Raw genomic sequence first — 12934 nt, forward strand, 5'->3', positions numbered from 1 at the left:
GCAGGTGGTGATGGGGTGGGGGAACTTGCTTGCCAAGTCTGAAGGGCAAAGGGAGCTTTCTCTGCCTTCTCCTTTTGGGACAGCTGATGTACAGACTCAGTTTCCTGTCATTTTCATACCTGTCCTGCAAGGTGAATTTTACCACCATCACCATCATTGCCTGACTTAAAAGGTGGAGAAGTCAGGGCCCAGAGAAAGGTTAAAAAACATATCCAACAACAAAGATTGAAGCTGTAGGCAGCAACAGAATCTGTGAAACTCCAAAACTCACAGACAAGACACTACACCAATGGCCTCTAAACACTGCCAAATATTTGCACACCATTGGAAAGAAATCTTTCTAAATGAAGCCAGGAAAAAAAAATTAGAGACTGGATTTTTTCATAAAAGTCTTATTTAAAATTAAGAAATGAAATATCATAACCATTGTTAAAATTTTATTATTGCTCTCTTATCAAAGAGTTTCTTAGCCTCTTGAAAAAGATTTTGGTCAAAATTTCAAAAATGGTGTGACCAGCAAACATTGCAGACTGAATATATTATTGCTATAGTAAAGAAATTTTGTTGTTGGATAAAACAATTTTGAATTAGGTATTTTTTTCACTGACCTGGTAAACTACATAATTAATGTTTCTCACTCTACTTCTTAATATTGAGTTTATTTTTTAATTTTTTTTTTATAAATCATGTTGAAAGGTACTATCATCTTGATAGTACTTTTGATATGATGTAATGAGAAGGATACTTTACCTCCATGGTCTTCCTCTCCAAAACACACACCCTTGTCTAATCATGAGAAAAACAGCAGATAAATCCCAATTTAAGGAACATTCTACAAAACAACTCCTCAGTACGTCTCAAAACTGTCAAGATCATCAAAAACAAGAGAGTTGTAAGAAATTGTCATGGTTAAGAGAAGCTTACAGAGATTTCACAACTTAATGTAATGTGTTTATAGCCTCACAATGCTTTGTACTACTGGATATTTAATCTTTGCCAGTATTTCAGTGAGCTTTTTTAGTATTTGTCATTGATCTGTACCCAAATTTATTCATTGGATTACAATATAATGATTTTTTTCTAATTTTATGAGCTTTTAAATTTCAGGAAAGGATATTAATTCTGATTAAATATCTTTTTCATCTATCAAAATGATCAAAAATGTTTACATTAGATAATCATTGCATTCCTGGTATCAATATTTCTCACTATATTTTTTCATAAACTGCTAATTATAATGAACATATTTAGTATTTTAAAATCTATTTTCAAAAGTAATTATAATTCTGTTTTTTTTCCTTATAACATTTTTGCTTGATTTGATGTCAAGTTTATACTTGTGTTACAAAATGAATTAGGTAGCAGTTTCCCTGGTCCACGCTGAACTTGCCATATTCTGCATCTAGTGGCTGCATTTATAAAGGAGCACTGAAGCCTACCCACAGTATTTGACAATATTTGGCTGTCATTGGTCAACTTCACTGACCCAAGAATGTCACCAGTGGGCTGTGCCCTTCTACTGGTTTTTAGTTTTACTCACTTAAAAAAAAATCAGTCAAATAAACAAGCAAGCGCAGATAAGAAGAAAGAACAAATAAAAAACAGCTATCCAACCTATCAACCAGAGAAACCCATAGTCAATGGTTTGGGATTATTATTTCCTAATAATTAGACTATTTCATGGGATTATCAACTAACTAAAAAGCCTGTTTTTGTCTGAGATTGTTAGTTAAGGAAATTTCTTGAACCTAATTGTTCTTCTGTTTGGCTACATTGATTAAAGATGAGAAAATAAATAATAGTTGCAATGATTCTTTTTTTAAAAAATTATTTATTTTTAATTGAAGGATAATTGCTTTACAGTATTGTGTTGGTTTCTGCCATATATCAACATGAATCAGCCATAGGTATACATATGTCCCCTCCCTCTTGAAGTTCCCTCCCATCTCCATCTGATGCCAGCCCTCTAGGTTTTTACAGAGCACTGGTTTGAGCTCCCTGAGTCATACAGCAAATTCATACTGGCTATTTATTTTACATATGGTAGTGTATATGCTTCCATGCTACTCTCTCCATTTGTCCCACCCCCTCCTTCCCCCACTGCTATGTCCACAAGTATGTTCTCTATGTCTGTGTCTCTATTGCTGCCATGCAAATAAGTTCATCAGGACCATCTTTCTAGATTTCATATATATGCATTAATATATGATATTTGTTTTTCTCTTTCTGACTTACTTCACTCTGTATAATAGACTCCAGGTTCATCTTCTTTTTAGAACTGACTCAAATGCATTCCTTTTTATGGCTGAGTAATATTTCATTGTATATATGTACTACAGCTTCTTTATTCCATTCATCTGTTGATGGACATCTAGGTTGCTTCCTTGTTATAGCTATTGTAAATAGTGCTGCAATGAATATTGGGATACATGTGTCTTTTTCAGTTGTGGTTTTCTCAGGGTATATTTCTCAGGGTACTGGTCTTCCAGTAGTGGGACTGTTGGACCATATGGTAGTTTTATTCCTAGTTTTTTAAAGGAATCTCCATACTGTTCTCCATAGTATCTGTATCAATTTACATTCCCTTCAACAGTATAAGAGAGTTCCCTTTTTTCCACACTCCAGCATTTATTGTTTATAGATTTTTGGATGATGGACATTCTGACTAGTATGAGGTGATATCTCATTATAGTTTTGATTTGCATTTCTCTAATAATCAACATTCAGAAAACTAAGATCATGGCATCTGGTCCCATCACTTCATGGCAAATAGATGGGGAAACAGTAGAAACAGTGTCAGACTTTATTTTGGGGGGCTCTAAAATCACTGCAGATGGTGATTGCAGCCATAAAATTAAAAGACGCTTACTCCTTGGAAGGAAAGTTATGACCAACCTAGACAGAATATTAAAAAGCAGAGACATTACCTTGTCAACAAAGGTCCATCTAGTCAAGGCTATGGTTTTTCCAGTAGTCATGTATGGATGTGAGAGTTAGACTGTGAAGAAAGCTGAGCACCTAAGAATTGATGCTTTTGAACTGTGGTGTTGGAGAAGACTCTTGAGAGTCCCTTGGACTGCAAGGAGATCCAACCAGTCCACCCTAAAGCAGATCAGTCCAGGGTTTTCATTAGAAGGACTGATGTTGAAGCTGAAACCCCAGTACTTTGGCCACCTCACGTGAAGGGTTAACTCATTGGAAAAGACCCTGATGCTGGGAAGGATTGGGGTCAGGAGGAAAAGGGGACGACAGAGGATGAGATGGCTGAATGGCATCACCAACTGGATGGACATGAGTTTGGGTAAACTCCAGGAGTTGGTGATGGACAGGGAGGCCTGGTGTGCTGCGGTTCATGGGGTTGCGAGGAATCGGACACGACTGAGTGACTGAACTGAACTGAACTGAACTGAATAATGAGTGATGTTGAGCATCTTTCCATATGTTTATTAGCCATCTGTATGTCTTCTTCATTGAAATGTCTGTTTAAGTCTTCTGTCCTTTTTTTGATTGTGTTGTTTGTTTTTCTGGTATTGAGTTGCATGAGCTGCTTGTATATTTTGAAAATTAATCCTTTGTCAGTTGTTTCATTTGCTATTGTTTTTCTCCCATTCTGAGGGTTGTCTTTTCACCTTGTTTATAGTTTCCTTTGCTGCCCAAAAGTTTTTAAGTTTAATTAGATCCCATTTGTTTATTTTTGTTTTTATTTCCATTACTCTGGAAAGTGGGTCATAGAGGATCTTGCTGTGATTTATGGCATAGACTGTTCTGCTTGTGTTTTCCTCTAAGAGTTTATGGTCTTATGTTTAGGTCTTTAATCCATTTTGAGTTTAGCTTTGTGTCTGGTGTTAAGAAGTGTTTTAATTTCATTCTTTAACATGTAGCTGTCCAGTTTTCCCAGAAGCACTTATTGAAGAGACCATCTTTGCTCCATTGTATATTCTTGCCTCCTGTCAAAGATAAGGTGCCCGTAGATGCATAGGTTTATCTCTGGGCTTTCTATCTTTTTCCATTGCTCTATATTTCTGCTTTTGTGAAAGTATCATACTGTCTTAATGACTGTAGCTTTGTAGTATAGTCTGAATCAGGCAGGTTGATTCCTCCAGTTTCATTCTTCTTTCTCAATATGGCTTCAGCTATTCAGGGTCTTTTGTATTTCCATACAAATTGTGAAATTTCTTGTTCTAGTTCTGTGAAAAATGCCATTGGTAATTTGACAGGGATTGCACTGAATCTGTAGATTGTTTTTAGTAGTATAGTCATTCTCACAATACTGATTCTTCCAACCCAGGAACATGTACCATCTCTCCATCTGTTTATGTTGTCTTTGACTTCTTTCATCAGTGTCTTATAGTTTTCTGTAGACAGTTTTTTTGTCTCCTTAGGTAGATTTAGTCCTAGGTATTTTATTCTTTTTGTTGCAAGGGTAAATGAGATTGATTTCTTAAGTTCTCTTTCTGATTTTTCATTGTTAGTGTATAGGAATGCAAGTAATTTCTGTATATTGATTTTGTATCCTGCAACTTTACTAAATTGACTAATTAGCTCTAGTAATTTTCTGATAGTATTTTTAGGGTTTCTATGTATAGTGTCACGTCTTCTGCAAACAGTGAGAGTTTTACTTCTTCTTTTCCAACCTGGATTCCTTTTATTTCTTTATAATCTTTCTCTGATTGCCATGGCTAGGTCTTCGAAAACTATGTTGAATAATAGTGGTGAAAGAGTGCACCCTTGTCTTATTCCTGATCTTAGAGGAAATGCTTTCAGTTTTTCACCATTGAGAATAATGTTTACACTGGGTTTATAATATATGGCCTTTGTTATGTTGAGGTAGGTTTCTTCTATGCCCATTTTTGGATGAGTTTTTATCATAAATGGGTGCTGAATTTATTCAAAAGCTTTTTCTGCATCTATTGAGATTATCAGGATTATCTTATGGTTTTTATCTTTCAGTTTGTTAGTAGAGTGTATCACAATGACTGATTTGTGTATATTGGCAAAGCCTTATATCTCTGGAATAAACCCAACTTGATAATGGTGTATGACCTTTTTAACACATTGTTGAATTCTGTTTGCTAGAATTTTTTTTAGGATTTTTGCATCTATGTTCATCAGTGATATTGGCCTATAATTTTATTTTTTGTGTAATGTCTTTATCTGGTTTTGGTATCAGGGTGATAGTGGCCTTGTAGAATGAGTTTGGAAGTGTTCTTTCCTCTGCAATTTTTTGGAAGAGTTTGAGAAGGATAGGCATTAATTAGCTCGTCTCTAAATGTCTGATAGAATTCATCTGTGGAGCCAATTGGCCCTGTGCTTTTGTTTTTTGAGGGATTTTTTCCGACCACAGTTTCTATTTCAGTATTTGTGGTTGGCTTATTCATAGTTTCTATTTCTTCCTGGGTCAGTTTTGGAAGGTTGAACTTTTCTAAGAATCTGTCCATTTCTTCCGGGTTGTCCATTGTATTGGAATATAAAGTTGCTCGTAATAGTCTCTTATGATCCTTTGTATGTCTACATTGTCTATTGTAACTTCTCCTTTTTCATCTCTAATTTTGTTGATGTGATTCTTCTCCCCTTTTTGCTTGTTGAGTCTGGCTAATAGTTTGTCAATTTTGTTAATCTTCTCAAAGAACCAACTTTCAGTTTTATTAGTCTTTACTATTGTTTCCTTTATTTCTTTTTCATTTATTTCTACTCTGACCTTTATGATTTATTTCCTTCTGTTAACCTTGAGGGTTTTTGTTCTTCTTTTCCAGTTGTTTTAAGTGTAAAATTAGGTTGTCTATTTGATGTTTTTCCTGTTTCTTAAGGTAGGATTGTATTGCTATAAGCTTCCCTCTTAGAACAGCTTTTGCTGCATCCCATAGGTTTGGAGTCATCATGTTTTCATTGCATTTGTTTCTAGGAAATTTTTAATTTCCCTTTTAATTTCTTCAGTAACTTTTCATTATTTAGAAATGTATTGATTAATATCCATGTGTTTGTGCTTTTTTACAGTTTTTTTTTTCCTGTAATTGATATCTAATTTCATAGCATTGTGGTCATAAAAGATGCTTGATGCAATTTCAATTTTCTTAAATTTACTGAGGCTTGATTTATGACCCAAGATGTGATCTATGCTTGAGAATATTCCATGTGCACTTGAGAAGAAAGCGTATTGTTCTGCATTTAGATGAAATGTCCTGAAGATATCAATTAGGTCCCATCTGGTCTAATGTGTCATTTAACACTATTTTTCCTTATTAATTTTCTGTTTTGATGATCTGTCCATTGGTGCAAGTGGAGTGTCAAGTCCCCTACTACTATTGTTACTGTCAATTTCCCCTTTTATGTCTGTTAGTGTTTGCTTTATGTATTGTGGTGCTCCCATGTTGGGTGCATAAATACTTACAATTGTTATGTCTTCTTCTTGGATTGATGCCTTGACCATTATGTAGTGACCTTCATTCTTTCTTTTAATTTTCTTTATTTTAAGGTCTGTTTTGTCTGATATGAAAATTGCTACTCTGACTTTCCTTTGATTTCCGTTTGCATGAATATCTTTTTCCATCCTCTCATTTTTCAGTCTGTGTGTGCCTCTAGGTCTGAAGTGGGTCTCTTGTAGACAACATATATGTGGGTCTTGCTTTTGTATCCATTTAGTCTGTCTGTGTGTTTTGGTTGGAGCATTTAATCCCTTTGCATTTAAAGTAATTATTGATATATACTTTCCTATTGGCATTCTTCAAAATTGTTTTTGTAGGTCTTTTCCTTCTCTTGTGTTTCCTGCCTATAGGTCTCTTTAACATTGTTGTAAACTGGTTTAGGGGGGCTATATTCTCTCAACTTTTGTTTGTCTGTAAAACTTTATTTCTCCATCAACTTTGAATGAGAGCCTTGCCAGGTAGAGTAATCTTGGTTGTATATTTTCCCCTTTCAGTACTTTAAATACATCCTGCCATTTCCTCTCGTCTTCAGAGTGTCTGCTGAAAGATCAATTTTTAATCTTATGGGGTTCCTTCTGTATGTTACTTGCTGCTTTTCCCTCGTTGTTTTTAATATTCTTTCTCTGTGTTTAATCTTTGTTAGCTTGGTTAGTATGTGTCTCAGCATGTTTCTCCTTGGGTTTATCCTCTATGGGACTCTGTGCTTCTTGGATCAATTGACTATTTCTTTTCCCATGTTAGGGAAGTTTTCAACTATAATCTTTTCAAAAATTTTCTCAGACCCTTTGTTTTTCTCATCTTCTTCTAGGACCCCTATAATTCAAATGTTAGTACCTTTAATATTGTCCCAGAGGTCTCTGAGACTATCCTCAATTCTTCTCATTCTCCTTTTATTCTGTTCTTCTGTTATTTCCACTATTCTATCTTCCGGCTCATTTATATGTTTTTCTGCCTCAGTTATTCTGCTATTGATTTCTTCTAGAGTATTTTTAATTTCAGTAATTGTGTTGTTTGTCTCTGTTTATTTTTAATTTCTCCTAGATCTTTGTTAAATGTGTTAATTGATCCTTGCATTTTCTCCATTCTATTTTTGAGGTTTTGGGTCATCTTTACTATCATTACTTTGAATTCTTTTTCATGTAGTTTGCATGTTCCCTCTTTGTTTATTTGGTCTTGTGAATTTTTACCTTGTTCCTTCATTTGTGTAAAATTTCTCTGTCTTTTCATTTATATCTAACTTGCTTTGTCCGAGGTCGTCTTTTCCCAGGCTTTAGGGTCATATACCTTCTTCCTTTTGGTTACTGCCCTTGGTGGGTGAGGTTGGTACAGTGGCTTGTGTAGGTTTTGTGTTGGGAGGGACTTTTGTCTGCATTCTGGTAGAAGGAGGTGAGTTTTTTTCCCTCTGATGGACAGGATTGTGTGAGGTGGTAGGTTTTGGGGTGTCTGTGGCAAGCCTCTTCGCTAATGATTGGGTTTGTGTTTTTGTCTTACTTGTTGGCTGGGTGAGCTGTCTTGCACGGGGTGCTGCTGGCAGTTGGGGGATCCCAGGCCTTAGATACAGGTGGAGGTCTTCCTGGGAGTTCTCAATAATCAATACTCCCTGGTGTCAGTAGGTCTCTGGCAGTCCACTGTCCTGGATTCAGAGCTTCTACTCCAAAGACTCAGGCCCAATCTTTGCCTGGGGAACTAACACTCCACAAACCATTTGTTATGGCATTAAAGGGGATTAAAACAAAAACACAAAAATAGCAAAAGAAAACTAAATAAGAAACAAAAGAGGAGCCCCAGACAAATGGTAAATACAAAATCAAGCAAATAATAACAAAAACAAAGGAGCACACAAACACATACACACACAAAACCCAAAATAGTCCAACGACAAGAAAGTTCAAGAGTGTGACTTGGCAAGCAAAGGAAACCAAAGATGATCCCAACCGATTAAAAACAAAACTAACTAAAACACAAATTGGTAAACAAACCCAAAGCAGAGTGTCAACTGAAAAATAAAGCAAAGAAAACAAAACAAACTAATGAACATGGTGAACTAAACAAAGAAAAGGAAGAAAAGAAAAAAATAGAAAAGAAATAAAAGATTTATATATTAAAGAATAACTACAGCAGGAAAAGAACAGTAAGAAAAACAAACAAAATTTAAAAAAGAAAAAAGCCCCACAGAATCACCAGAAGACCAATGAAGAGGTAGAAGTATATACAGGAAATCAAAAGTGTGATTTAAAAAAAAGTTCTCAAAAACTTAAAGTTAATAGTAATAATAAAATCAACAACCATGGCAACAAAGAAAAAAAGAAGATGAAAAAACTAGGATCAACTACAGAACAAATTAAAATATATGAATAATAATAAATGTTTTTCTTGGATCTCAGCTGCCAGTGTCCTTTCCTTCACTGTGAGTCACTGTCCACCTCTGCCTCCCTAGGATGCCCTCCAATACCGGGCTGATGTCTGGACCTGCTGTGGGAATAGCTCAGACTAATCTGGCCCTATTCCTGCGTGTTCTTGCCTGCGATGTCCACTGCTACCAGAGCTAATGTGTTTTCTTTTGTGATAGCTCTCATTGTCCTTTTATATATTCTGTAGACACAGTCTTCCTAATTGATCATGTGGATTTAATCTGCACCTTGTACAGCTGGTGGAAAGGTTTTTGATCCTTTTCCTTAGCCACACTGCCCTTGGAGTTCAACTGTGGTTTTATCCCCACCTCTGCATGTGGGTCATCCACAGGAGTTTGCTCCTGAGGCTGCCCTGGCAGACTTAAGTCTGCCCTAGTGAGGGCCAAGTGTGGAGGTGGCACAGTTGCTTGGATCACAGGGACCTTGGTGGTGCCAAGTGTGCAGAGATGCTGGTGGCCTCAGGTGCAGGAGCTATGGCACTATTACAGTCTTTTTCTGGCCTCTGGCAGCTGGTATTCAAAAGGCCTCTCTGGCTGGTTCTTCTCTGTTGCTTGTTGCAGCAGACACTCAAAGGTCTTCACTGGCTAGGGTCCTTCTCTATCGCTCTGTGCATCAGACACTCAAAGGGTGATCCTCTCCGAGGTCTTTCTCTATTGGTCAGTTGCCAGCACTAGCATGTGGGCAGAGAGAAGCTACAGTGATGGCTCCTCCCCCTGCACATGACTCAGCAGTATTGCTTTATTTCAGTGGCTACTCAGCATTGCTCCAAAGGCATTCTCCACCATGATCTCCTCCCTCATGTCCCGTTGGGCTGTCTCCCAGCAGTCAACAGCAACCCTCACCCTGGGATTGCTCTCCAGTCCCTATGCTCCAGCTCCCAGCCATTGTGTGTTTCAGGAGACTTGGGTCCCTGACCAGGGCACATAGGGCTGCAGCAAGGATTGTCTGGTTCTCACTCCATTCAGACAGTCACAGATCAGCTGCTTCACTCTCCAACAGCTTCAAATACTTCCCCTGTGTCTCAAACCATTGCCTCAATTTGGGGATCTGACCCCTGTTTCAGTTCCCCTAACCCCAGGTGCAGGTCCAGTCCTGCTCATTTTCCTCTTTTCCCCTTCCTTCCTTTGTCCTGCTGAGTTTTGGATCTATATACTCCTTTCCAGTGAGCAGGGACTTCTGTCTGCTCTCAGGTAGTGTTCTGCGAGATCTGCATCTGAAGGTGTATTCCTGATGTATCCATGGAGAGAGATGTACTGCACATCTGGCTACTCCTTCACCATCTTGTCTTCCTCTGCAATCACTCTTTTCTTTTCTTTTCTAGGGTTTTTTTTTTGCTGTGAACTGCAATTGTTATGTCTGACTCAGTAATTCTTCGCAGTGTGAAGAAATTTGGAGAGGATAATCATGGTTTTGAGTCAGACAGCTCATGTAAGTGGCCTTTTTATCTTATTGTCTCTTGTACGAAAAAGGGTGAAAACAAAAATGGAACAAACTAGTGAAGATATTCAAGGAGCAGAGAAAATTCAGCAACAATAAGTAGAACTATTACCTCATATTCTTCTTACACAGCCTGAGTATTTCTCCAAAGAATCCGTGTAATGTAATTGCTGAGAGTGCTAGGTAAGAATGCATAAATCCTGGGAGAGTGAAAGCATCTCACTATAAATGTTTTTCCCCTGGATAGACTCAGGTTATTTTAGCACTGGCTCAGATGGTAAAGAATCCGCCTACAATGCAAGAGATCTGGGTTTGATCCCTGGGTCAAGAAGATCCCCTGGAGAAGGGAATGGCTACCCACTCCAATATTCTTGCCTGGAGAATTCCATGGACAGAGGAGCCTGGTGGGCTACAGTCCATGGGGTCGCAAAAAGTCAGACATGATTGAGTGACTAACACTTTCAATGCTTTCATTATTATTACCTTTATTCATATATTGTTATAATTGATCATAGTAATATGCATTTAGTGAGCATTGCTCTCTGAGAGGAATGGTACAAGACACTGCTGGCCAGAGTGAGGTAAAGTGGATGGGGATCCATAGCACAAGTACCTAGAGTGTGGTAAGGGCAGATGATTCTATGTCATTATTATTTTCAAAAGTCCTATGATTTTACATTTTATAGAAAAGGAAACTGAGACTTAGATACACTGCCTTAAGCTTGACAAAGATTGCATGACTAATGATTAAAGGAGCCATAATCCTAACCCAGTTCTGATTCCCAAATATGAAAGGTTAATCTTTATCTACACTATAATGCCTCTTTACTCTGAATGAAATGAAATGAAAATGCCAGGGGAACCAGAATGTGCTGTCCCACGAAGATGGTTGACATTAAAATCCTGGGTTCCTTTCCCTATGGGTTCCCTATGCCCATGACCCTGAACCCCCACTTTCACCTCTTCCCTTCCATCTGCTCTGACCTATGGTGGGGAAAATAATATGTGGCTGAATTCTATGGCTTCTAATGGCACAGGGGTGTCAATGACATCTTATTGTCTGGTTGATTTACGGTCTGTATTTTAAGTAAATAAATTCTGATGTTTCTAAAAAACTGAAGAACAAATAAATATTCATTTTATTTGGTAGTTCAAAAAATCAGATTTTTCTGTAATTAATTTACAAATATTGGTCTTTAGTTAGCATTCAGAAGATAAAAAGATTTCATTTTCTGGAGAAAATGTAGTCAAGGCAGCAGTCCTATATGTGAAAGAGTGTTTTCTTCTATAATATGGAGGAAGAGAGAGAAAGGTGAAAAGGCAAATAATTATTTTGTATTGTTCCATGAATAAAATAATCATAGAAATGTTCTCCAGAGCAAAATTGTTAATGATTATGTTTCATTTTTTCATTATTATTAACTGCTTTATGTATTGTTTTTATCCTGACAGATAACAATGATAAAAAATCAAAGTAAGTGACTGCTTCAACAATGCAACACATTTTCAAAATAATTCCCCTAATATTCACATAAAAGGCACAAAGCAGAAGCAATATTTTCATATACGTTGCACTGCCTACAAAATGGTATATATAATCCATTCTTTTTCTCTTTAAAACATTACTATAATTTGATTTCAAAAATCTTTGGGAATATTCCTTCTGGATTAGGTTCAAATATCCCCTATATGTCCAGGAACCCCACAGAATTTCTGACTTAAACAAGCAGAGGAAAAGTTGGACATGTAAGATTTTGTGGTCACAGAAGAGGTTCTTTTTACAGAAGGAAATCCCAATTCTTCCCCAAAGCAAATTGTAGAAACCTAAAATGCAGTGACTAGATATTTCTCTTTAAGAGTTGAAATTCTCTTATAAACCAAAAATCAGTTTATCCTAATTTGACATGAGGACAGGATTAATGGAGTCTAATTTAGAAGATAAGGAGGTGCCAGCTAAGTTTCTGAAATGGAGGTGGTGGAACGGTAAAGGTTGAGGATGTGTAAAACACATTAAGTGTTAATAATGCACGACACAGAGTTGGTGGTTGTGGTAACACTAGCTTTTTACTTGGAATGGTAGGGTCAGTTGAGGGCAGAAGAGCCACTCTTGTCTTACTGGGTGGGAAACAGATGGAAAAGGGCATGGATGCAGAGAAATGAGGGATGCAGATAAATGAGCTGCAGTGAGAGGATGAGCAGGAAGGCTGAGTGAATACTTTGGTTTTTAGGGAAAATGAACCTATGTCTGCATAGATGTGGTAATGGAGAGTGAGAAGATCACAGTGAAAGTTTGATAAAGCTGCTGAGGGGAATGGGAACAATCTGTAGAGGAATGAAGTCTAGTGCCTTGGGTTGAGTTGAGGCTGGAGACCATATTCATTCATTCATTTCACAAATATTAATTGAGGACTTACTGGGTATCATCTGCCTGGTAAAGCATCTGCCTGCAATCCAGGAGACCCGGGTCGATCCCTGGGTTGGGAAGATCCCCTGGAGAAGGAAATGGCAACCCACTACAATATTCCTGCCTGGAGAATTCCATGAACAGAGGAACCTGGTGGGCTACAGTCCATGGGGTCACAAAGAGTCGGCCATGACTGAGCAACTAATACACATACACACATACTGGGTATCAGGCACTGGTTTAGGTGCTGAGGATATAGA

The 12934-nt window shown here is 37.4% G+C and overlaps 1 protein-coding gene across 3 annotated transcripts in view; it reads left to right on the forward strand.

Annotated features, from left to right (window-relative positions):
* The window catches only part of ABCB11 (ATP binding cassette subfamily B member 11), a 168032-nt gene that overhangs the window by 75540 nt on the left and 79558 nt on the right, over positions 1-12934 (forward strand). The window contains exons 2-3 of one of the 3 annotated variants that reach the window (XM_081582599.1): positions 10155-10261; positions 11723-11744. The exons of 1 other annotated variant lie outside the window; for it this stretch is intronic. In XM_081582599.1, coding sequence (XP_081438725.1) covers positions 10186-10261; positions 11723-11744 — 98 coding nt within the window. In that variant the 5' untranslated portion in view covers positions 10155-10185. The remainder of the gene's footprint in view (positions 1-10154; positions 10262-11722; positions 11745-12934) is intronic. One more of the 3 variants, XM_081582601.1, reaches the window with a different exon arrangement.

The sequence above is a fragment of the Giraffa tippelskirchi genome, chromosome 3 (assembly GCF_054371585.1).
Source record: "Giraffa tippelskirchi isolate mGirTip1 chromosome 3, T2T-mGirTip1v1.2.pri, whole genome shotgun sequence".
NCBI lineage: Eukaryota > Metazoa > Chordata > Mammalia > Artiodactyla > Giraffidae > Giraffa > Giraffa tippelskirchi.